At 39.9% G+C, this 26176-nt stretch overlaps 3 protein-coding genes, 5 non-coding genes and 1 pseudogene across 9 annotated transcripts; 3 read left to right on the top strand and 6 right to left on the bottom strand.

The window, feature by feature from the left end:
- Positions 1–3175: 3175 nt before the first annotated feature.
- On the top strand, positions 3176–3440 carry LOC110757419 (low temperature-induced protein lt101.2). Its single transcript, XM_021959010.1, has 2 exons — positions 3176–3256; positions 3357–3440. Exons 1-2 carry the CDS (start codon positions 3176–3178, stop codon positions 3438–3440), a joined length of 165 nt encoding a protein of 54 aa, XP_021814702.1.
- Positions 3441–8888: 5448 nt separating this feature from the next.
- On the bottom strand, positions 8889–9084 carry LOC148291070 (U2 spliceosomal RNA). Its single transcript, XR_015827125.1, has one exon. It is a non-coding gene; the product is annotated as a U2 spliceosomal RNA (small nuclear RNA).
- Positions 9085–13252: 4168 nt separating this feature from the next.
- LOC148291071 (U1 spliceosomal RNA) lies at positions 13253–13413 on the bottom strand. Its single transcript, XR_015827031.1, has one exon. It is a non-coding gene; the product is annotated as a U1 spliceosomal RNA (small nuclear RNA).
- Positions 13414–14044: 631 nt separating this feature from the next.
- On the bottom strand, positions 14045–14240 carry LOC148291072 (U2 spliceosomal RNA). The gene has a single exon (XR_015827130.1). It is a non-coding gene; the product is annotated as a U2 spliceosomal RNA (small nuclear RNA).
- Positions 14241–14981: 741 nt separating this feature from the next.
- On the top strand, positions 14982–16788 carry LOC148291073 (uncharacterized). The gene has a single exon (XM_088246320.1). The coding sequence runs from the start codon at positions 15099–15101 to the stop codon at positions 16518–16520; it is 1422 nt and encodes a 473-aa protein (XP_088102446.1). The 5' UTR covers positions 14982–15098; the 3' UTR covers positions 16521–16788.
- Positions 16789–17746: 958 nt separating this feature from the next.
- On the bottom strand, positions 17747–17907 carry LOC148291074 (U1 spliceosomal RNA). The gene has a single exon (XR_015827120.1). It is a non-coding gene; the product is annotated as a U1 spliceosomal RNA (small nuclear RNA).
- A 778-nt stretch (positions 17908–18685) lies between these two features.
- Positions 18686–18880, bottom strand: LOC148291075 (U2 spliceosomal RNA). The gene has a single exon (XR_015827128.1). It is a non-coding gene; the product is annotated as a U2 spliceosomal RNA (small nuclear RNA).
- A 2723-nt stretch (positions 18881–21603) lies between these two features.
- LOC110747955 (uncharacterized) lies at positions 21604–23355 on the top strand (annotated as a pseudogene).
- On the bottom strand, positions 22975–25984 carry LOC110757366 (Tetratricopeptide repeat (TPR)-like superfamily protein). Of its 2 annotated transcripts, XM_021958957.2 has the most exons (2): positions 25191–25984; positions 22975–25085 (listed from the first exon to the last, which is right to left on the bottom strand). In XM_021958957.2, exons 1-2 carry the CDS (start codon positions 25634–25636, stop codon positions 23702–23704), a joined length of 1830 nt encoding a protein of 609 aa, XP_021814649.2. In that variant the 5' UTR covers positions 25637–25984; the 3' UTR covers positions 22975–23701. The 2 variants fall into 2 exon arrangements, with proteins under 2 accessions (XP_021814649.2, XP_021814648.2); XM_021958956.2 differs by having other exon boundaries at positions 22975–25984.
- Between the last annotated feature and the right edge of the window lie 192 nt (positions 25985–26176).

Consider the following 26176-nt stretch of genomic DNA (forward strand, 5'->3'; position numbering starts at 1 on the left):
GGCATGGGGGTGCCGAAGGTGAGCTTAGGCAAGGGGGCGCCGAGGGTGAGCTTAGGCACAGGGGTGCCAAAGGTGGGCTTAGGCAAAGGGGTGCCGAAGGTGAGCTTAGGCATGGGGGCGCCGAGGGTGAGCTTAGGCACAGGGGTGCCAAAGGTGGGCTTAGGCACGGGGGTGCCGAAGGCGAAACAAGCTTGCATGTGGCAAGGGGAAGAGCTAGGCACGAGGATGCCGAAGGCACAAGACTTGCATGTCGCAATATAAAATGCCGAAGGGCATAGGGTGCCGAAGGTGCCAAGCTTGCATGTCGCAAGAGGAAGTGGCTAGGCACGAGGGTGCCGAAGGCATGAGACTTGCTTGTCGCAATATAAAATGCCGGAGGGCATGGGGTGCCGAAGGTGCCAAGCTTGCATGTCGCAAGAGGAAGTGGCTAGGCACGAGGGTGCCGAAGGCATAAGACTTGCTTGTCGCAATAATGCCGGAGGGCATGGGGTGCCGAAGGTGCTAAGCTTGCATGTCGCAAGAGGAAGTAGCTGGGCATGAGGATGCCGAAGGCATAAGACTTGCATGTCGCAATAATGCCAGAGGGCATGGGGTGCCGAAGGTGCCAAGCTTGCATGTCGCAAGAGGAAGTGGTTGGGCATGAGGATGCCGAAGGCATAAGACTTGCATGTCGCAATAATGCCAGAGGGCATGGGGTGCCGAAGGTGCCAAGCTTGCATGTCGCAAGAGGAAGTGGCTTGGGCACGAGGGTGCCGAAGGGAAGGAATGCATATGTACAATTTTTATTATTATTTAAAGAATTTGGGTACCTTGTGGACATTTGAGCTTGTGGCATGTCCTTGGAGCTGGGCCTTCAAAGCTTCGGCAAGGGCTTGTCCTTCGGCGAGAAGAATGAGGGGCTTGATCCCGCAAGTTTCCAAGTTCTTGGTTGGTGGGCCTCATGAGCTGGGCTTTGGCGAAGGCCTGGGGTTTGTGCTCTGTGGAGCTGGGCTTCAGCGGGGGCTGGGGGCTTCCAGATTTGGAAAGGGTGTCTTGGGGGGCACTTTACGAGCTGGGTCCATGGGGGTCCGAGTGTTCGTTTAGTAGAAAGGCCAAGGTGGCGCGAAGGTGTGTTTGAAACTTCAGCAATGGAGTTTTATGCGATGTTGGGCTTGAGCAATGGCCTTGGGGCCGGGTTCCAAAGCTGGGCTTCGGCAAGCCTCCTTGACCCAGGTGGTGGCTAGGGTTTTGAGGGTAGATTCGGATTTTTAGAGGCTGGGTCCTTCCGTTTTTGAAACGTAGCTGGGGCCTTTTTGTAGCTGGGCCCTTGTGCTTTTATAGCTAGGGTTTTTATACCTTCGGTAAGGGAGTCCAAAGATTGGAGATAAGGGCCAGGGTTTGGGGAGAGGAGGTGCAAGTCCCCTATTAGCTTAAGACATGTCGTCACCTTTTAGCTTGAGGGGCTGGGTCAGCCAAAAATTGATAAGTCACTCCTTCACCTTCTGCATGCTCCCTGCCGTTCGGCAGGGAAGCTAGGCTCCAAAATATATTCGGAGCTGGGTCCGTAGTTCAGCTCGGAGGAGGTGCCGACCGGCAAGAGATATTCAAAGGTATTTTGGTGAGGGGCTGATCTGTCTTCGGCGAAGAGTGGGTCTAAGTGCCTAGTTTTTGCATCGAGTTGGAGCTGGGTCCGTGGTGTCGTTCATCATTTGTTCGTGGAGGGGGGTTCATCCAATCTAGGACCGTCTAGGGTCTGGGTCCTTGACTGACGGCAAGGAAGTGATTGGAGCCTTTCGATCCTTCTGAAGTGTGGGCAAAGTTTTTAGCTGGTCCTTCAAGGCGTTCGCGATTTCTCTTGGCTTCAATTGGTGCCGTGAGGTTTCAACTGCTTTTGCCAGAGCTGGGGTGTCTTTGGCAAGAGCTTTTGAAAGATAGATAGATGGCTGCAAGGGTTTTTGCAAGGAGAAGACTCAAGTTCGTTCGGCAAGCTCCGACTGATAGACCTTCGGAGCTAAGGCTGGGGTCTCTTGTACTGTTGTAAGGAACCTGGGTCAGCCAAGCAAGGGTGTCGTGACCATGGCAAGGGTATGGTGGGGTGCCGAAGGCAGCGCACGCCGAATGATGGAGCTTGTGGGACAAGCTCAAGTCCCCATATTTTTACTCTTCAAAGAAGTGTCGGTCGGTACTTTGAACTGAGATGTTGGGTTGGCCCTGCAAGCCATGCAAAGTATAGCCACACTGATTGGCTTTTTCTTAAAATATTGTCTTCTGCAATTTGTTGACCTGGCATTCAAGGTGGCTCCAGTAAGGCATTGCCTAACGGCAGCCTAGGTGATGTTGATTGTATGGGTGCCGAAGAGCACTGGAGAAGGGGAGAACGACAGAAGCCTTTTGTGTCAATTCCCACAGACGGCGCCAAACTGTTGATGCTCAAAATGGTTGGGCCAAGATTGAGTCCAACTTAGTGATGAGGTGTGATGGATGATGAGTGAAGGTTTGGACCTTCTGCGTGTATGTGAGGACTTAGCCAGTTTATGAATATACAAAAGACAAGATATATGTGGTTCACCCTTAATGAATGGGCTACGTCCACAGAGAAGATGTTCTCATTATGATATTGTTTACATTTGTACAAGGGGATTAGACCCAAAGATAAATGGAAGACGGCCTAGGGTCTAAGGTACAAAGTTTGGAGTCTGGAGCCCAGGGGTCAAGTCCCCGGGTCTGGAGACCCAGGACTCGGAGGCCAGACTAATAGGAGAGTCCTGAAGAGGGAACCCAGCTCAGTTTCGGATCCCCTCTTAAGTGGAGAGTGGTATGCTTTTATAGGTGAGAGGGAGTCTTCACTTCTTGTAGATTTCCGATGTGGGACTCCTCTTGCTTTGCTTAGAGTTTCTTCTAGTTGCTTGGTCAGTTATGGTGTCAACAACGCTCACCATGTGAAAACTTAGCACCCAAATTTGGGTTTCAGTATCAATCTATCCTTCACATTGTGCAACGTCGAGAGGGAGGAGATAGGAGGGAAACTTTTTCATTTTTCAAATGGTCTACTGATAAGTGTTCTTCCTTCTCTTATATATCCTCTACTTCTCTTTCACTGAAAGTAAATCCAATTCTCTCGGTCCACATTATCCTTAGCACAAGCATAAGATCCTCAACCAAATTTAGCACAACTGGTCTCATCATCTTCATCATCATGGGTTCAGAAACGTTTCTAGAAGTGATATTGGCAATTATCCTGCCACCTGTTGGGGTCTTCCTCCGCTACGGCTGTGGAGTAAATTCTTTTACCCTAATGCCCAAAAGCCATTCTATTTCTGTTCTTTTTTGAGTTTTGAGTTTGATTTAATTGTTAAATCATATTGTGAAAAATGCAGGTGGAGTTCTGGATTTGTTTGTTGCTGACACTGTTGGGATATATTCCGGGAATTATATATGCATTATATGTACTGGTCGGATGATCAAGTTTTTCTGGAGGTGAAAGAATAATAATATGGCAAACGACATGTGTGGTGTGGGTTAGTTTGGTTAATGTCACTTTGACTTTGTAATACAGGATCATAATATAGTTTCCTTATAAATTTTCCTTGTGTGCTCTGTTCTTGTTCTTTATTTTTTTGAAGAAGCAATTGCACACTGTAATTACATTCACTTATGCTAATTGACACTAATGTAGAAAGTGGAAAGTCTGAAAAAATCAAGTATAATGTTCTAGTCTCGAAAACAGAAAACAGAAAACAAAAATGTTCTAATGCGAAAACACAAAACATATGAACACAAGTCATGGATTTATACCTTGAAATAATAATGATCAATTTGCATGATGAGTTTCAATAAAATACAACTTTCAATGCAGTAAGTTTTATATTAGGAAAGGAAAATGTTCATAATTGATTTGAACATTTGGACTTATATGGTATGTCTTTTATATATATATATATATATATATATATATATATATATATATATATGTAAATGTAAGGTATTGGAGCAAACTAAACAAGCTTCTTCAAAGTAGTTCATTTGTCAACTGTGTGTGCATGACATAAAGGGAATACTTTTTATTTACGGCTGCATATATCCTAATTCCTCCATGTCTTAGTTATTATCAAGAACAGGAGAATAGTTGACTTATTATCAAGAACAAATGAGAATGCAAAATTATTGGCAGGTTTGAGTTGTGGAATGGTTGATTTTGGAAGAATCTTAACTGTATTGAATAATTGTAAGCTCTGGATGTCTAAAACAAATTGTTAGCTATCATAGTGATTGCAAATTAGTAATATTTTATACAATAAATATTGTATATTGCAAAACTAGTGTGAAAACACAAAACATGTGAACACAATGTGAAAGATCATACAAGTCATGGCTTTATACCTTGAAATAATGATGATCAGTTTGCATGATGAGTTACAATAAAATACAACTTTCAATGCTTGTTTATATTAGGAAAGGATTAGAACATTTCGAATTATGTGAGATGTTTATATTATCTAAAAACATTTTTACTTATATGTAAGATATTGGAGCGAACTAAATATGTATATCAAGCTTCTTCGAAGATGAAAGACATAACAAAAACTTTTTTTATTTATGGCTGCATTTCCTAATTCCTCATCTCTTAGTTGTTATTAAGAACAAATGAAAAGGAAGGAACATTTTTGAGTTATGGTTGTATCTCCGCTCCATCTCCCAGTTGTTATTAGGAACACATGAAAATGGAAGAAGATGAACATTTTTTTGTTATGGTTGCATCTCCTAGTTGTTACAAGCTGACTAACAATTTTAAATGGGATGATATGCGGGGTGAAATGAGAGTTAGTCATGGAAAAATGAGAATTAAGCGAGTCAAAATTAAATGAGAGTTAGTCATTCTCATTGTGGGCAAAATGAGAATTAAATGAGTCAAAATTAAACATAGATCCAAATTTGTATAATAGAAACTGTTTTTCATCAAAATCTCTCGATAAGTGGAAGAGGCACAAATCCTTTTGCCTATTCATTCAAAGAAACTTTCTATTGACTTTCACTTTCGTTGATCCCCTTTTTGGACACCAAATATGAAGGACAATGTATAAATGGAAAACTCGATGATACATCCAATTGAATTGTGAATTGGATTTGCTAGTTGGATACTCGATGATAATTAGGGTTTCGAGTCCTGAAGAAATAATGGGAACAAACATGTGTGGAGGTTTAGTTTGGTCAATGTCACTTTAACTTTGTGATCTTAATTTAATTTCCTTCCATTTTCCTTGCACGTGTGATATGTCATTGTGATTATTTCAGGTTTTTTTTATATGAAATTTTTTGTCAAATTAAATGGTAAGTGAACAATCCACAGAGCAAGCCCTTATTAGGCTATTTGATTCTTGACTTGAGAAGTATTTTCGTCTAGCTCTTGTCACTTCCATTCCATACCACAGTGGTTGAAACTTGAAGGTTGTTTTCACAAAAAGAAAAAAAGAAGCTTAATTAGTAATAAATTGATCATGTTAAAAAAAATATATATACAAGTGGAAACCCTTACCAAGTACCATGTTTAGGTTCTAGTCTCGGAAACACAAAAAATATGAACACAAGTCATAATTTTTTCCCCTGAAATAATAAAGGATCGGTTTGCATGGTATGGTACAATAAATAAAAGATTTGTTGTAATAGGTATGTCGGAGTGAAATAGAACTTGTGCTTGTTTATGTAAGGGAAAAATACATTATAATAAGACGTGAAACATATGTTTATTTACTTCAATTTGTCGATTTATGTAAGATATTGGAGTGAACTAAATATATTTGACAAATAGTGAAGGAGGGGTGATTTGTTGGACTGCGAAAGATTATTGAAGCTTGTGGTAAGGTCTATGATTAGTTGACGAAAGACAAAGAATTCAATTAAAAACAAGCAATGAGATAGTGTATATGGAATATGGAATTGCAACTAGTGTGAGTTTTCAAGAGATGGCATAATCAGACTTGTAACAACTTTGTTGTTGTATGGGTTTCAGGTGTTAACATAGCCTTTGTTTTTGTTGCATGGAATAACAACTATGTTTTTGTTGTACGAAATAATTTACTAATTACAATTACACTGGTGTTTGTTCTGTCGAGATACAAAATTAATTACCATTATTTCCGTTGAAATAATGGGAACAATATTTAGTTTGGTAAATGCCACTTTAACTTTGTGATCCAGGATCTTAATTTAATTTCCTTGACATGTGACATGTCACTGTGATTATTTCAGACTTTTTTTTTATTAAAAAAAATATGAAAAGTTCTGTCAAATTATATGCTAAGTGAACATTCCACAGAGCAAGCCTTTCCTTAAGGTGGTGGCCTAAGCCTAAACGAATAGTATAACTGTTTCTGTTAACCTTTTCTTAAATGTTTAAATAAAGTAAAAAACTGTACAATAATAAGCTTAAGCTTAATTAGTAATATGTTGATAATATTTAACGACAGAGTGAAAGTACAAAGTTTATGTTATAGTTCATCCAAAAAAGAAGTATAAGTTTGTCTCGGAAACACAAAAGTTATGAACACAAGCAATAATAAAAGATCAGTTCGCGTGATATGGTTACAATAAATAAAGATGTGAAATAGAGCTTGTGCTTGTTTATATTAGGTAAAAATAAATTTCCAAAAGAGCCCATACTTTAAAAATGTTAATAAATATATGTAAGATATTGCAGTCAACTAAACATGTTTGTCAAATAATATAAGATCGGTGATTAGTAAAAGTTCCTTGAATTTCAACTTCGTAATATGTGGGCGAGACCCTTGTAAATAGTAAACCCACCCATGTAAATGTAATTTATGGGACTTTTTCATTGAGCCTTGAGCTAAGCTGCATGCTGTTCATACTGTCTTTTTTTGGTTAATAAGAAAATGTGTTGGTAAATTTTACCATAAAAGTGCTGTAACTATTTATAATGACTAAAATAGACATGACCCCAGCACAAATTTTAGGATGGCATGAACATCGTTCATGCTTGAAGAAACCATAGATTTGATTTGGCCAGGAAGTTTTCGTGTGGAAAAATTTCCAACACAAGAATCAGATATACATAATAAGCACAACCAGTATAGAAAAAACAAAAAACAAAAGCAGCACGTATATAAAAATTTCAAGAGATTGAAGAATAAATATATCCCAGAAAATTATAATCAATAACTTTGAAGAGATTGATAATCTACCTTGTGAAAGAGATTGAGAGAGATTGAGCCTTGGGAGGCTACGTGAAGATGAACTTTGGTGTCTGCATATTTGAGAGAAATACGTGAGGATAATTATCTAACCTAATAAGGGTATTTGCGGAATTGCAAAAATTTCATTAAAGGGAGTGCGCTGCTTCAATTGAAAGCAGCTTTAAAAAGCAACCCCGAAGTTGCTTTTAAAAACTACTGTCAAAAGACCATTGCTTTTAAAATAAGCAGGATATTTTATTTTTACCAAACACCTTAAACTGATTCACTTTAAAGTTAAACAGGTTTTTGGCAAAAAAAAAAAAACAATCCCAAACGGGGCCAAAGACACACTAGATACCTTCACAACCTTGAATCTGACTCCAGGAATATCTCCCACGGCATGCCCCTTCCGACCAAATCCAGCAATCAACACCTCATCCTGCACCAAACGCAACAAATATATCATTAACTTGAGAAAATATAGTAGATGAAAGCAAACACGAACAGAGGATTCCTTGACTTTATAAAAGATTTAAAACTCTTCACTAAGGTTTCCTTCCTTTTTTTTGGTCAAATTCACCAAGGTTTCCTTGAAATCTAACATGCTGAAAGATGAAACTTACATTTTCCTCAATGTAGTTTAAGCAACCATCGTTGGGCACAAAAGCTGCAATCTTCTTCCCATTTTTGATTAGCTGAACACGAGCACATTTTCTAATGGCAGAGTTCGGCTGCTTAGCTTCAATTCCACTGCATTAACAGTCCACAATTTGTGACAATTCAGTTTAAACCTAAAAGTGGCATTAGTTATAATATCCCATGTTTTAGAGCAAGCGAGGAAGAGTATCAATAATCTCACATCTTTTCTAGAACGATGCCCTTGGCATGAGATGAGCCAGCAAATGGATTTTTCCATTCATTCCCAAGGTGAGACTTCTTGTATGACTTGTCCGCCCACCTTTGCCTTCTGCGGTGGTCCTTCAGCTTACGAGCAGCTCCCATACCACGTGTCTTCCTGCAAAATAACCACAATCTCTTCATTTCAAAATAATTTCACTCAAAACCAGTATACAAGAGCAAAAAAATGCAATCCAATCTCTAGGCATGAGTAATATTTGGCAACTGTTAAATTCAATGCAGTCACAGAAGCATCACTGAAATGAACAATGTAAAGCCAGTTGCACAGAGTAACAAGACATGCTTCAGCTTTCTTGTATTTGGACAAAACAGTCAAACTTCAAGTTCCCATGCCTCTTTTGTCAGTCAAATAATACATGCCTCTTGGGCACAATTTGACATTGATACCCGCTTTACCATCAGTTATAAGAATGGTGCTACCTAGAAGCCAGAAGTAATCCAATGTTGCTTTAACATCAGTTATAAGAATGAGGCTTGAAACACATTGATTAAGTTTAGCTAATTCAGACCCTATAAATAAGCATGAACTAATATCATCATCCCCTTAAGCCATGTCTAAGCTTAAGACTCGTTAGAAACCTAACAGAGCCCTACTGAAACTAAGATGCATCTCTTTTAAACCTAAAATTCAATAGGAAGCCAAATTACAAGCCAATATCAATGGCACCAACAAGTTTAGTTAAAGCATCAATTTGGTCTTTGTGTTTACGAGGACAAAATAAAAAAGGCCATTATTTTGGGCCACCACGGGAACAGAAAATCAAAATAAAATATGTTGGGAAAAAAATTCAACTAGCTTTGTTGGGGTGCGCCAGGCCCATGCTGTAGTGCAACGCTTGGGCGACACACGAGAGCCCCAGTAGCAAGCTACTGTGGTGGACCCTCCCCCTAAAAAAATTAATTTAATATCATGTGGGCCATTGGCCCACGTATCAGATATTAAACTGATAAGAACAGATACTACACTTGATCTTAGCCAAAAGGCCGAGAAAGGTATGAGTTGAATATCTGCATGCTTCGCATTTTATAAGATTCAGATTCGCTGTTTCGCTCTCTAGCTCGATGTGGGACAAAATAACGCAAGGATAATTGATACATTCTCTCATCCCTTTCGTCCTCTTGCGCGTGAAAGCAAATTCAACGCATCATTTATTTGGGTCAAATTCCTAATTTGTATTTGATTACTGTATTGGATGGTCCGGAGACGAAGTTTGACAAAAAATAAAATAAAATTGATATCACTTGAAAAAAAATATAAACATATGACAAGGACAATAGTGGAGGTGGCAAGAATATATACTTCCACGTTGATGGATGGAAGCAGCAGCCACAACTAGAGCGACAGTTTTAGTGACTGGTGATAGAAATGCTGGTGATGGTGGAGGGAAATCACGTTGCCTATTAAAATGTCGATAGGTTGTTATTATTGAGTTTGACTGGTTATAATATATATATATTTTATACATGCGATACTGGAAAGTGGAAATCAAACTTAGGATTTCACGTGCATAGTAAATATTTTTAACAACTTAAACTACAAGTCTCTGGCTTCTATAATTTCCTTTTATCCTAACTTCACATGGAAATTATTGAAACTCGGCAGACGGGATATTTAAATTTCATCAAGACATAAAAGATGAAAACCCTTGCCCTCTCTCTCCAAGAAAACACTCTACAAACGTTTTCACTTTGAGAGGGGAGGAAGCCATTGTTCTTCCTCCCCACTCCCTTTCTCCCTTTCTACCTTCTCCCATTTTCCCGTATTTTCAAAGACATAAAGTTTCTCCTATTTGTCTTCGTTTTGTAATGATTTCGTCTCTACGTCAGCTCTCCACCACCATCCTTTTTGCAGTTTCTTCATGTTTGGAATAAGTCAAAGAAACTCTTTAGATTTTTTGTATAATTTTATGTATCGTCATCCCAGGGCATGTAGCATTCCACTTTTGTGAAAACCTCAGCCATAGTCTGGCTTGGAGCAATAGTCAGCTCGCGGTATAAGTCGTCCTCAACTGGCAACCCTTTCTTGAAGGCAAAGGACATGATTCGGTCATTGCATCCCATAATGTGTGCCTTTTCTGCTTTAAATCTCTTGATGTAGTCTCGGATGGACTCATCTCTTGCGGATGCTTGTGACATGCTTGCGTGTTGAGTAGCATGTTCTTGTCTTCTTCCTTGCCTGCTAGTTCCTGCTCGACCTGCTTGAGGCCTCTCGAACTGTCTACCGGTGCTTCGTCGATCCTTCTCTCATCACCATTGGATCCAAGGTCAAGGTCTCGGACCAAGTCAATCTGCATGAGGAGTTGTCCAAGCAAGTTGTTTTGGTTGTCTACTCTTTGTGTCCAGTAGTCGACTATAAGACGGTGGTATCCTTAACTATGTGGATTATGATGAGAAAATTGTGTGGAGCCCAATTGCACGTGGGCTAGTATTTCATTGGAGGTGTACGCGAGAGTTGGGAATGTCAAGCAAGGTGGCAAATGAGGGAATGGTCGTATTTGCTCCACAACCGGGCCATAGGTGGCAGCGGCGCCAAGATTGCCGTGATGGGAGGTTATGGCCCCGTCATGTGTAAAATCCCGACATCGGCCATGGGCCGTGAGGTCGATTTCCTGCTTCGACCATAGGGCTCTGAGGGAGGTTGTCAGCCTTGGTTAAAGAATCATGCGTCGGGCTGACCGACTGATCGTGGATCAGGTTGACCGGAGAATTATTCATCAGATTGACCGAGGATTTGCAGGTTGATCCCCAAGTCCTTTGGTATTCTCCTGATCATTAGTGATAAAATATCATTAGTGGGCATGATAAAATCACGGTGTCATAATATATGCCAACTATAATATCATATATGCCTTGATAAAATAATAAAATTATTAAATAAAGCATGTACAATAATTCCGTAATTAAATATTAAATATTAATATTTATGAAGAATTTGCACTGATTCAAAATAAATATAAAATACTAATATTTATTAGGAAAGTGCATTTATTCATAACAAAATAAACCAAAATCACTATCTCACATAGACCTGTCAATGTTGCACACGGGTCGTTGACATGACACGAATTCGTAGGAAATTATCAGTATTTGGGTTAAGCTTAATGGATTTGGTTGAAAACAGGTAAACCCGTTAGCCACCCGTTAAGTTAACGGGTCGTGTCGGGTCCATTCGCGAATATTCGTTATCCACCCATTAAGGAGGGTAGTTTTGTAATTTTATATCACAATTCATATTAAAAACAAAACAAAACACCCACATAACTTCACTTTGTTTTTAATTATTCTTCTTCTCTCTCACCGAATCTCTCTATCTTCACAACCGGGCCATAGGTGGCAGCGGCGCCAAGATTGCCGTGATGGGAGGTTATGGCCCCGTCATGTGTAAAATCCCGACATCGGCCATGGGCCGTGAGGTCGATTTCCTGCTTCGACCATAGGGCTCTGAGGGAGGTTGTCAGCCTTGGTTAAAGAATCATGCGTCGGGCTGACCGACTGATCGTGGATCAGGTTGACCGGAGAATTATTCATCAGATTGACCGAGGATTTGCAGGTTGATCCCCAAGTCCTTTGGTATTCTCCTGATCATTAGTGATAAAATATCATTAGTGGGCATGATAAAATCACGGTGTCATAATATATGCCAACTATAATATCATATATGCCTTGATAAAATAATAAAATTATTAAATAAAGCATGTACAATAATTCCGTAATTAAATATTAAATATTAATATTTATGAAGAATTTGCACTGATTCAAAATAAATATAAAATACTAATATTTATTAGGAAAGTGCATTTATTCATAACAAAATAAACCAAAATCACTATCTCACATAGACCTGTCAATGTTGCACACGGGTCGTTGACATGACACGAATTCGTAGGAAATTATCAGTATTTGGGTTAAGCTTAATGGATTTGGTTGAAAACAGGTAAACCCGTTAGCCACCCGTTAAGTTAACGGGTCGTGTCGGGTCCATTCGCGAATATTCGTTATCCACCCATTAAGGAGGGTAGTTTTGTAATTTTATATCACAATTCATATTAAAAACAAAACAAAACACCCACATAACTTCACTTTGTTTTTAATTATTCTTCTTCTCTCTCACCGAATCTCTCTATCTTCACTTTTTTTTTTATTCCTCTCTCTCTCTCTTCTTGTTTTCTTCTTCTTTCCCTAGCACAGTTTTCTTCTTCCTCTCTATTTTTTTTTTCTTCTTCTTGCTGTTTCCCAAGTTTTCATCTTCTTTGTTTATATTTATTTCCTTCTCTCTTCTCTCTATGCTTCTTTCTCACAAGTACATTTCCTTCTCTCTCTTTTTAGAATTCAAATTTCTTTTCTTTAGATGTAAATGTGGAGAACCAGTGTCTTCACTGTCCGTCAATGTGGGTTGGGTTTTTGAGGGGTGGTTATGGTGTTTATGATATGGATATTTGGGGAGAGGACAGAGATAAGGGGTTGATGGCTAAGCTCGGTGATAGTTGTTGGTTTTTTTTTTTTCTAGTTTATTCTTAACGGCTCATGTTGGATATTCGCGAATTGTAACGGGTCGTGTTTGAGTCTAGTATTTGCCACCCGTTAACTTAACGGGTCGTGTTGTGTTAACCCGTTAAGTTAACGGATTGACACGAACACGATCGGAAACCCGTTAGCACGACCGTTTGCCAGTATCACACTAGTATCTAAGAAATTTGAACTAATCTTTAAAGAACTACAGAGACCAATTACTAAAATAACAAACCCAGAGAAATTTGAAGCTCGGAAAAGCTTTCGGCCAAGGTGAAACTCTCATGACTGTCCTTTCTAAATTCCAAACAACAAAAGATCACAAGCGCACACCAAATGCTCTTACCCAGAACTTAAATAACAACTTTAAACACCAAAACAAACCATAATCACTATCAACCCTGTATCTAATAAATTTTCAAATAACCTTTAAACTACAGAGAACATCTATTTGCAAAATAATAGCACAAAGATGAAAAATAACTACACGGGCTGTTTACCATTTGCAAAATAATATAAAATTAACCTTTAGACAAAAAAAGATAAAATAAAATCGACGTTTCAGCCCACAGTTTAATTCAATCAAGCCAAAACAATTGAATCAAAAATTCACAAATTACAATTGGCTATAAGATTGGCATTGCACTAAAATTTGGACAGGGGCTGCGCGAACGCAAGCCCCCACAGCAACAAATTATGACATTGGCTCTCCTACTTGAGGAGACCATAGGCAGGCACCCCTCCTAAGTGCAATGGAGGTCACCAACCTAGGACATGGGCCTTCTTGATCGCCCATGGACCCTGTCCAGGTAAGTATGTTTAAACATGCTCATCCTTTTGTATTTATACGTGCGCACCTCAACCCTTCAGCCTTTACTTGGGCGATGTGGGACAAGTACATGCATATTGGTTTTACTTATTGTGCTTGTATTGCAAAGCAAGTTCCCTGGTTTCAATGGTCGTTTGAAAGTTGCACTTGATTGCATGACAAATTCTAAATGGAGCATATTGTCTAACAGAGTAGTCGATTCGCTTATCTTCTGATTCAAATGTATTTTCTTGTTTGAAATATATAAGATTTACACCTTGAAGGGTATTTTTAACAAATTATATAGTGGCCGAACTTTTCATTTGTATTTTTCAATATCTTTTTATTTATACTTTTTCTGTTTAATATTTTATTTTACTAACTATCCTTTTTAGTATTCTAATTAGAAATATTTTAAAATGTCTTAATTTAGTTTGGTTTAAAGAAGATCATATTTTAAAATGTATGTTTTGTTAGGTGCAGAGATAAAATAAATAGATACCCCCAGTATCTTCAATGGTCCATGAGGAGACCCCCGACATGTTTACGAGTACAAAATAAAAAAGGCCATGACTTTGGGCCACCACGGGAACAGGAAATCCAAATAAAATAAGTCAGGAAAAATATTCAACTAGCTTTGTTGGGGTGCGCCAGGCCCTTGCTGTAGTGCAACGCTTGGGCGACACGCGAGAGCCCCAGTAGCAAGCTACTGTGATGAACCCTCCCCCTAAAGAAATTAATTTAATATCGTGTGAGCCATTGACCCACGTATCAGATATTAAACTGATAAGAACAGATACTACACTTGATCTTAGCCAAAAGGCCGAGAAAGGTATGAGTGGAATATCTGCGTGTTTCGCATTTTATAAGCCATTCTGCTTCGCTGTTTTGCTCTCTAGTTCGATGTGGGACAAAATAACGCAAGGATATTTGATACATTCTCTCTCATCCCTTTCGTCCTCTTGTGCGTTAAGACAAATTCAACACATCAGTCATTTGGGTCAAATTACTAATTTGTATTTGATTGCTGTATTGGATGGTCCGGAGAAGAAGTTTGACAAAAAATAAAATAAAATTGATATCACTTAAAAAATATAAACATATGACACGGACAATAATGGAGGTGGCAATAATATATACTTCGACGTTGATGGATGGAAGCAGCAGCCACAACTGGAGCGACAGTTTTAGTTACTGGTGATAGAAATGATGGTGATGGTGGTGGGAAATCACGTTGCCTATTAAAATGTCGGTACGGTGTTATTACTGAGTTTGACTGGATGTAGATTTTCCTAAGCCAATATCTCTTAGTAGATTTTCCTCATCCATTAGTTTTTGGTCGTAATCCTCATTCATTAGTTGGGTGTGGTAGAAAAGTAGTACAAGCTACACATGGATCTGGATCCAAAGTTCAGCCGACAGGCTTGACCACGTTCATTCAGACGGCCATTTTGTCTCAACCTTCTCCGACTCCCATGCTCTTACTTTACTCAATTGTAGATAAGTTTCAACTTTTGGGAAAGTGCTTCTTTCACTGCTTTTTGGCTTCAAGTTTGGTCAAATTTAAGCAAGTCAAACTCAAAGATATCTCACATGTCCTATAAAAATGCCCATTGCCTTTTACTTTACTGACTCCCAGTTTCTCCAAACCCATTTTGCCAAATTTGGAACTTCTTTCTCAGAAACCCAAAAACATGAACATCAAGAAGCTCTCCTTCCTCTTGCTTGTTATCCTCACCCTCCGGTGCCTCAAGCCCATCTCAGCAGCCTGCCACGTGGACGACGAAGCAGGTCTACTTGCCTTCAAATCGGGCATCACAGCTGACCCATCCAACAAGCTCAGCTCATGGAAACCGGGTACGGACTGCTGCACATGGGCGGGCATAAACTGCTTAAACAACCGGGTCACAAGCCTCTCTCTCGGGGGTCAACCCGACCAACCCAACACCTTCTTAGCGGGTAAAATCTCACCCTCTCTCTCAAAACTCAAGTTCTTAGGCGGCATATATCTCCAAAACCTCAACCTCTCGGGTCCATTCCCGGATCTCCTATTTGGGCTGCCCAACCTCCAGTACGTCTACATCGAACACAACAGGCTCTCGGGTCGGATACCCGATAAGATCGGCAACTTGACCCAGCTCGGTGCACTCAGTTTTTATTACAACCAGTTCACTGGTCCAATACCGAGCTCAATCTCCAAGTTGACTCGGTTGACGCAGCTCAACCTGGGCGGCAACCTCTTAACCGGTTCGATACCGTACGGCATTAAAAACCTCAAGAACCTCACCCTGTTCAATCTCGAGCGAAACGGTTTGTCGGGTCCCATACCCGATTTCTTCAGCTCATTTTCGGACCTCCGAATTCTCAGTCTTTCCTGGAACAAATTTTCCGGGAAATTTCCAGCTTCAATTTCAGCTTTGGCGCCAAAACTGGCTTACCTTGAGCTCGGTCACAATGCCCTGACGGGTCAAATCCCAGATTTCCTTGGAAATTTCAAGGCCCTTGACACCCTTGATCTCTCATACAATGGCTTCTCGGGAATTGTGCCCCAGAGATTTGTGAATTTGACCAAGATTTTCAACCTTGATCTTTCTCATAATTATCTCACCGACCCATTTCCACAATTGTACGTGAAGGGCATCGAGTCCCTCGATTTGTCTTACAACAGCTTCCATTTGAACCAAATTCCCAAATGGGTTACTTCATCGCCAATCATTTACTCTCTGAAGCTTGCAAAGTGTGGGATTAAGTTGAAATTGGAGGACTGGAAGCCTGCAGAGACGTATTTCTATGATTTCATAGATTTATCCGAGAACGAAATTACGGGCAGTCCGATTGGGTTGCTTAACAAGACTGATTTCTTGGTGGGTTTTTCGGCTTCTGGAAATAAGTTGAAGTTCAATCTGGAGAGCTTGAGGATTGTGAAGACGTTGAAGCAATTGGACTTGTCCAGGAATTTGGTTTTTGGGAAAGTGCCCAGTGGAGTTTCAGGGCTTGACAGATTGAATGTGAGCCACAACCATCTGTGTGGACCAATTCCAGCCACCAAGTTTGCTGCTTCAGCGTTTTTGGGGAACGATTGTCTTTGTGGTGCTCCACTGGCAGCGTGTAAGTAGAGGAAGATTGCCTTGCCACATAACAAGAAGCTTGAAGGAAATAAAACCTTGCCTAGAGAGCACATAACAAGAAGCTTGAAGGAAATAAAGGGCAGGAAGAGAGAAGTTAGGGTCATTATAGTTGATCTTGGGAGAAGAAACGGAGCAATGTCTCTCTCCTTATCTTGTATGTCAATTTAGAGTTAATCTTATTAGCAGTTGAAACAAAAGCAAAGGGAAAGGTAATGAAAAAATCAATGAACTTTGTTGTTGGAGGAACCTGAACTCATAGACTGGGAGTATTATCTTATAACAATATTGTTTGTCAGTGATGAATGATACTTGAGCAACAAGCACTTACAGAATCTTTGTTAAGGCAAAGACGTCTGAGTTTACACTCACGTAGTTCTGATCTTTTCTTGAAAATTTTATCTTCATAAGCACCAACAAGAAGAATAAATTTCTCAACCCTGGATAGTTTGATGTATCCTGATTTCTTGTCATTGACCTGCTTTTGAGCATAAAAGAAGTGGCATGGTCATGATCTTATCTACATTTTTTTTTTCCAGGGTGAAGAAATGTAACTAAAACAAGGCTAATCATGTTATACCCGGAGCATATCAACCATATAACCCCCGAGATTTTTGAATTCCTTCTTATAGACAGTCGTCAGCAAGTCAATTGCACCCTGGAAATAAGTAGTTATAATAAAAAAATTAGTTTCGAGCTTCATATTGTATTCCCATCAGTAATGTTGTTTCTGTTATGAATTATGAATGAAAGTATTATGATTTCATTTTCAATGTTGTTTCCTGGCTCCGCCACTGCCCATGACTGTCCTCTGTAAATTCCAAACAACAAAAGATCACAAGCGCACACCAAATGCTCTTACCCAGAACTTAAATAACAACTTTAAACACCAAAACAAACCATAATCACGATCAACCTTGTATCTAATAAATTTTGAAATAACCTTTAAACTACAGAGAACATCTATTTGCAAAATAATAGCACAAAGAAGAAAAATAACTACACGGGCTGTTTACCTTTTGCAAAATAATATAAAATTAACCTTTAGACAAAAAAAATAAAATAAAATCGACGTTTCAGCCAACACAGTTTAAGTCAATCAAGCCAAAACAATTGTATGCAAAAAATTCACAAATTACAATTGGCTAGGAAGAATTGTTGCCCTTAAGAATAAAAATAACAATTGGCTATAAGATTGGCAATGCACTAAAATTTGGACAGGGGCTGCGCGAACGCAAGCCCCCACAGCAACAAATTATGACATTGGCTCTCCTACGTGAGGAGACCATAGGCAGGCACCCCTCCTAAGTGCAATGGAGATCACCAACCTAGGACATGAGCCTTCTTGATCGCCCATGGACCCTGTCCAGGTAAGTATGTTTAAACATGCTCATCCTTTTGTATTTATACATGCCCACCTCAACCCTCCAGCCTTTACTTGGGCGATGTGGGACAATTACACGCATATTGGTTTTACTAATTGTGCTTGTATTGCAAAGCAAGTTCCCTGGTTTCAATGGTCGTTTGAAAGTTGCGCACTTGATTGCATGACAAATTCTAAAGGGAGCATATTGTCTAACAGAATGGTCGATTCGCCTATCTTCTGACTCAAGAAAATACCAACGTATTTTCTTGTTTGAAATATATAAGATCTACAGCTTGAAGGGTATTTATTACAAATTATATAGTGACCAAAATTTTCATTTGTATTTTTTAACATCTTTTTATTCCGTATTTTACTTTTAGTATTCTAATTAGGAATATTTTAAAATGTTTTAGGTTAATATTTTAAAATGTTTTAGGTTAGTTAGTTTACTTACTCTTCAAAGTTACATAAAAAGTTGTCGAGAGCAGGTACCACAGTGGTGGCCTCCCCCCTCCCCCCTGCTTGACACCCAGGTTCGAAACCCCAAGGGGTTTCTTTCCTCCCAATGTAACCAAAAAAAAAGTTACATAAAAAGTTGGGTGTAGAGATCAAAATGTATGTTTTGTTAGGTGCAGAGATAAAATAAAGGCTAAATAGAAAACCCCAGTATCTTCTATGAGGAGACCCCCGATATTTTCGCGACTACAAAATTAAAAAGGATGATTTTGGGCCAACACGGTAACTGAAAATCAAAATAAAATAAGTCAAGAAAAAATTTCAACTAGCTTTGTTGGGGTGCGCCAGGCCCAAGCTGTAGTGCAACGCTTGGACGACACACGAGAGCCCCCTAGCTAGCTACTGTGATGGACCCTTCCCCTAAAAAAATTAATTTAATATCGTGTGGGCCATTGGCCCACGTATCAGATATTAAACTGATAAGAACAGATACTACACTTGATCTTAGCCAAAAGGCCGAGAAAGGTATGAGTTGAACATCTGCGTGCTTTGCATTTTATAAGCCATTCTGCTTCGCTGTTTTGCTCTCTAGTTCGATGTGGGACAAAATAACGCAAGGATATTTGATACATTCTCTCTCATCCCTTTCGTCCTCTTGTGCGTGAAGGCAAATTCAACACATCAGTCATTTGGGTCAAATTCCTAATTTGTATTTTTTTTTTTTGGTGAACTGGGGGGGTAGAACCCCAAAGACAAACAGCAACTACTCACTACAGACTAGCCGAGTCCTAGTGACTCCAGTCAGATCATCAACAAGGCTAGCACCAACCCAACTAGGGGCCATATCAAAAAGGCAAACACCTAAGTCCATATTGTAGCTCCATTGCGCAATACAGTCAGCAACCACATTTCTTTCTCTATAAATGTGTTGGAGCGCACAAGTCTCAAACTTTCCCATAAGCTCCCAGCAACAAGAAGCCAGAGAAGCCACAGGATGTAAACCAAGAGTAGTAGAATTCTTCACTAACTTAACAGCCACTGCAGAGTCCATTTCCACCAACAGATTGCAAATGCCTCTGTCCTTAGCAAGCTTTAACCCAAAAAACAAGCCCCACATTTCAGCCTCAAGGATCTGACCTCTGCCCAAGTTAGCAGCAAACCCACAAGTCCAATCCCCAAAGGAATCACGAATAACTCCCCCCGCACCAATGCATCCAGAAGCACTTTTCCTGGTTCCATCCACATTCAGCTTATACTGCCCAGGACTAGGTGGCACCCAAGCTAGGGGAACCTGGATCTTAGCACTGGCTTTATGCAAATTTTTAGAGGCCATGAACCATTCATGGGTAGCAACCAAGATGTCGTGTCTGTGATTAACACGCACCTCCTCCTCAGGTTGAAAAATAAATTTGTTCCTCCACTTCCACAAATGCCAACAAGTAGCAACAAACACCAAATACCAAGGGATATCAGCCTGCCACTTCCTAATTTGTATTTGATTGCTGTATTGGATTGGATTGATATCACTTAAAAAATATAAACATATGACAAGGACAGTAGTGGAGGTGGCAATAATATATAGTTCGACGTTGATGGATGGAAGCAGCAGCCACAACTAGGGCGACAGTTTTGGTGACTGGTGATCGAAATGATGGTGATAGTGGAGGGAAATCACGTTGCCTATCAAAATGTCGGTAGGGTGTTATTACTGAGTTTGACTTGTTATCATATATATATATTTTTTATACAAGCAATACTGAAAAGTGGGAATTGAACTTAGGATTTAATGTGCATGGTAAATATTTTTAACAATTTAAACTACAAGTCTCTTTCTTCTATAATTTCTTTTTATACTAACTTCACGTGGAAATTATTGAAACTCAACTAACAAGATATCTAAATTTCATCAAAACATAAAAGATGAAAATCCTAGCCCCCTTTCTCCAAGAAAACACTCTACAAACATTTTCACTTTGAGGGGGGAGGAAGCCATTGTTCTTCCTCCCCTCTCTCTTTCTCCCTTTTTACCTTCTTCCATTTCCCCCCATTTTCAAAGACAGAAGGTTTCTCCTATTTGTTTTCGTTTTGTAATGATTTCGTTTCGGCGTCAGATCTCCACCACCTTCATATTTGGAATAAGTCTAAAAAACTCTTTAAATTTTCTATATAGTTTTCACCTCTCCCTTTGTAAGAGTTTTTACCTTTCTTTGTGAGAGTTTTATTTGTATTGTTATGACTTGGTTTTTTCAATCTTTATCTATATTTGGTTGTTCTTAGTCTGAACTCTTAGTTGGAATGCTTATGTCAGAGTTTCTTCGATTCTGCGTGATCGTTAGTGAAGGAGCTCATATTGTCTTTATTTTGATATTAGATCACTCCGTTATTGTAATGACCCTTCGTAGCTAGTTTGTATTGCCCTTTGTGGCTAGTGGCTTTTTTACTTGAATTATGAATGTAATTCCAAAATTTCAAATAAAATAAAAAAAAAGATTTCAAAATTTTATCCCAGTCCAAAATGTTAAAAACTAAATGTCAACCATGCATTAATTTATGTCCAGCACACCAAACATGACATGCCATGTCTTCTTAAATATGAGCTGCACCCGAGTTGCTTGAGGAGGCTATGAACAAGTTGGCCAAGAATACCACACAAGTGAATCGAGGCCTATAACAAGTTTTGAGAAATTTTAGTACCTATGCAACTACATGTCACGTACATAAAATTGGTGGTTCACTTACATACTAACAATTAATTTTCTGATAATTTCTATTAATAATAGTGTTAAGTCAATTGCGCGCATAACTGATTTAGACGATTTTTTTTGTTTGAAATCGGTAAGTTTTATTAATAGGAAGCCAAAACACTTACAATGTCATCCAGAATTTTAAATTTAGACTCACTCTGTCGAAATAGACCCATTTCATACCAAGTTCTTCAAAGCCAATGTCTCTTAGTAGATTTTCCTCATCCATTAGTTATTTGGTCGTAATCCTCATTCATTAGTTGAGTGTTGTAGAAAAGTAGTACAAGCTACATATGGATCTGGATCCAAAGTTGAGTCGACAAGCTTGACCACGTTCATTCAGACGGCCATTTTGTCTCAACCTTCTCTGACTCCCATGCTCTTACTTTACTCGATTGTAGATAAGTTTCAACTTTTGGGAAAGTGCTTCTTTCACTGCTTTTTTGCTTTAAGTTTGGGTCAAATTTAAGCAAGTCAAACTCAAAGATATCTCACATGCCCTATAAAAATGCCCATTTGCCTATTACTCAACTCCCAGTTTTTCCAAACCCATTTTGCCAAATTTGGAACTTCTTTCTCAGAAACCCAAAAACATGAACATCAAGAAGCTCTCCTTCCTCTTGCTTGCTATCCTCACCCTCCGGTGCCTCAAGCCCATCTCAGCAGCCTGCCACGTGGACGACGAAGCGGGTCTACTTGCCTTCAAATCGGGCATCACAGCTGACCCATCCAACAAGCTCAGCTCATGGAAACCGGGTACGGACTGCTGCGCGTGGGCGGGCATAAACTGCTTAAACAACAACCGGGTCACAAGCCATCCGTCTCGGGGGTCAACCCGACCAACCCAACACCTTCTTATCGGGTAAAATCTCACCCTCCCTCTCAAAACTCAAGTTCTTAGACGGCATATATCTCCAAAACCTCAACCTCTCGGGTCCATTCCCGGATCTCCTATTCGGGCTGCCCAACCTCCTATTCGTCTACATCGAACACACCAGGCTCTCGGGTCGGATACCCGATTAGATCGGCAACTTGACCCAGCTCTTTTCACTCAGTTTTTATTACAACCTGTTCACCGGTCCAATCCCGAGCTCAATCTCCAAGTTGACTCGATTGTCGCAGCTCAACCTGGGCGGCAACCTCTTAACCGGGTCGATACCGTACGGCATTAAAAACCTCAATAGCCTCAACCTGTTCAATCTCGAGCGAAACGGTTTGTCGGGTCTCATACCCGATTTCTTCAGCTCATTTTCGGAGCTCCGAATTCTCAGGCTTTCCCGCAACAAATTTTCCGGGAAAATCCCAGCTTCAATTTCAGCTTTGGCGCCAAAACTGGCTTACCTTGAGCTCGGTCACAATGCCCTGACCGGTCAAATCCCAGATTTCCTTGGAAATTTCAAGGCCCTCGACACCCTTGATCTCTCATACAATGGCTTCTCGGGAATTGTGCCCCAGAGATTTGTGAATTTGACCAAAATTTTCAACCTTGATCTTTCTCATAATTATCTCACCGACCCATTTCCACAATTGAAAGTGAAGGGCATCGAGTCCCTCGATTTGTCTTACAACAGCTTCCATTTGAACCAAATTCCCAAATGGGTTACTTCATCGCCAATCATTTACTCTCTGAAGCTTGCAAAGTGTGGGATTAAGTTGAAATTGGAGGACTGGAAGCCTGCAGAGACGTATTTCTATGATTTCATAGATTTATCCGAGAACGAAATTACGGGCAGTCCGATTGGGTTGCTTAACAAGACTGATTTCTTGGTGGGTTTTTCGGCTTCTGGAAATAAGTTGAAGTTCAATCTGGAGAGCTTGAGGATTGTGAAGACGTTGAAGCAATTGGACTTGTCCAGGAATTTGGTTTTTGGGAAAGTGCCCAGTGGAGTTTCAGGGCTTAACAGATTGAATGTGAGCCACAACCATCTGTGTGGACCAATTCCAGCAACCAAGTTTGCTGCTTCAGCGTTTTTGGGGAACGATTGTCTTTGTGGTGCTCCACTGGCAGCATGTCAGTAGAGGAAGATTGCCTTGCCTTGCCTAGCGAGCACATAACAAGAAGCTTGAAGGAAATAAAGGGCAGGGAGAGAGAAGTTAGGGTCATTATAGTTGATCTTGGGAGAAGAAACGGAGCAATGTCTCTCTCCTTATCTTGTATGTCAATGTAGAGTTAATCTTATTAGCAGTTGAAACAAAAGCAAAGGGAAAGGTAACGAAAAAATCAATGAACTTTGTTGTTGGAGGAACCTGAACTCATAAACTGGGCGTATTATCTTATAACAATATTTTTAACATAACAAATTGGGATTCATATAATCTCATCATCATCTTCTTCTTCTTCTTCATCTCTACCAGCCTATACAAAATGAGATATGCACATGATGCCATCCATTAGTATACAAACAGAGGTATACCATGCTCACACAACCTCAGATCAATCAATATATATTCTGTGAGCATTCTTCATATCAATCAATACATTATACATACATTCTTGCATACAACTGGGGAATTATGTATACAACGCTTCTCTCACAAATATCCGAAACACGAGACTTGGACAAATATCATGTGCAGAATCACCATAAAGCTAATAACGCAGAGGATCACCAATAATCTCCACAAGAGCATATGCCGGCGGCAAAATGGTGGAACCGCTTAGAGTCTCGAATTATGATAGTTCGCTTCTCGATCAAGGATATGAGTTTTGCAGTGCTGTGACAGTCACCACAGATTCTAAGGTTCTTAGTAATAATTATTGGCATGCCAGCATTAGTCACCAGAAGCCCAAATGCAATGGCTAGTTTCTCACTGTGCTTACTGATCATATCTTCTTTCACTGCCTGTTCAACATCATGAAGAATAAACTCCGTTTTCGACACGAATCCTGCCTCCCGAATCTTTCCTATCACTTCTTCCAATTTGGTGTATATCTTCTCTGACTCCGGATGAGATCGATCACCCACGGCAAATCTATGAATTTTATTTCCATGTTCGATAAAACTGCATCCAGGGTTTCTGGTGAGACCTTTCTCCTTCATCAAAGCCCTCACCTTTGAAGCATCTCTCCACAAACCAGCTGCAGAGTACATATTTGATAGCATGATATAGTTTCTGGAATCTGATGGGTCCAAAGAAAATAATCTCTCTGCTACTTCCTTCCCAAGTTCAATGTTGCCATAAACCCTACAAGCACCGAAAAGGGCCCCCCAAACGGCAGAGTTTGGCTTCAATGGCATACGTTTAATCAGCTCATAAGCATCATTCAGAAGCCCAGAGCGACCCAGGAGATCAACCATGCATGAATAGTGATCCAACCTAGGCTCAATTCCATAAACTTGAGACATAATGTCGAAGTAATTCTTTCCCTCCTTGACAAGCCCTGAATGGCTACAAGCACTTAGCAAATGAGTGAAAGTGACGTGATCAGGCTCCACACCCGCCTTAACCATGCCTTCAAAGAGCTCCATTGCTTCTCTCCCATTCCCATGCACAGCATAGCCTGCAAGCATTGCAGTCCAAGCTACTTTGTCGGGATTATTTACCTCCCGGAAAACCTTCAGTGAATAATTTAATCTCCCCAACTTTGCATACAAATCTAGCAGTCCAGTTGCAACTGTGGCATTTGCATAGAGACCGCATTTCGTTATCAAACCATGGACACCCTCTGCTAGTTTCAGTAAACCTAGATTCTCACAAGCTTCAAGCAAGGACAGCACAGTGCCATCATCAGGATTAATTCCAGCCCTTCTCATGAGATTAAAATAACCCACTCCATCTGCTGCAGTCCCATTTTGAGCATGAGATGCAATCATTAAATTCCATGATACTATATTCCCTACAGGCATTGTCTCAACCAATCGACAAACTGCATCCAAATAGCCTGACTTTCCGTACAAATTAATAAGAGAATTAACAAGCTTAACTTCCCACAGCACACCCAATTTCAGTGCAAAGCCATGAATGTACTTTCCTTCATCAACAGCTTCCCTGCTAGCACAAGCAGAGGTTATAGATATAAGTGTAACTTCATTGGGTTCTATTCCCATTTCAAATTTCATCCTAAAAAATGCATCCAAGCATTTATCTACATACCCTCTTCGCGCAAACCCCGAAATTAAAGAATTCCAGGAGACCAAGTCCTTGTTGGGCATTTCATCGAACATGTTGCGTGCATCATCTGCACGACCCAATCTAGCGTAACAAGAAACAAGCTGATCGCCAATGAACCCATCAGTATAATTGAAAGATTTGATGACGCAGGAGTGAATTGCACGGCAATAGGAGATTGAAGAGCAGGAGCTTACAGCAGAAATTAGATATGAAAGAAGAATGTCTGGATTTGGATGCGAGGGAAATTGGACAGAGGACTGGGGAGAAAGAAGAGAATTGTGAAATCTTTTCTGGGTGAAGAGTTTGCAGAAACGTTGAGGGTTTTGAATTTGATGGAAGTAGAAGAAAGTTCTGGACTTGAAGAGAAAGCCGGGGAGAGACTGGAGAGAGGGTAACAGAGATGATGAACAAGAAGCTACTGTTATCATCTCCCATCATTCAATCTTCGCTTGCTTGATGTATTTCTTGTATAGAGTTAAATTAATGATGGTAGCTGTTGAACCATAAGGAAGGGAAATGGAAATGAACAAGACGATGAACTTGTCCGTTGTGTGGTAAAAACACGGTTAGCAACAGTGCCAGAAAAACAAGACGATGAACTTGTCTGGATTATGGCATTCTGCAAGATGGCACATGTTTTTTCTTTTTTGGGGGTACATTTTCATGATACAATTTTACTATACAATATGGATTGAGCAGGAGCCCCTATAGCTGTCCCATTTCTTGGAGGCTAATGTTGAAGCCAATTCTTGTTTTTATTATATTATTTTAATTAATGGAAACGGCTAGCATCCGCATGAAGTTATAGTTATGATTTCATCAACATATACAAAATAATACATGTCCACTAGATATGGAAATCTCACCTAAGACCTGTTCTGAGATTAAAACAAAAACAAGAAAAATAGATGACTGAACAAAGAATAAATGAATTATCTTCCTCAAGGCTTTTATCGTACAATAAACGA

The sequence above is a fragment of the Prunus avium genome, chromosome 8 (genome assembly GCF_965620075.1).
Source record: "Prunus avium chromosome 8, drPruAviu1.hap1.1, whole genome shotgun sequence".
In the NCBI taxonomy this organism is placed as follows: domain Eukaryota; kingdom Viridiplantae; phylum Streptophyta; class Magnoliopsida; order Rosales; family Rosaceae; genus Prunus; species Prunus avium.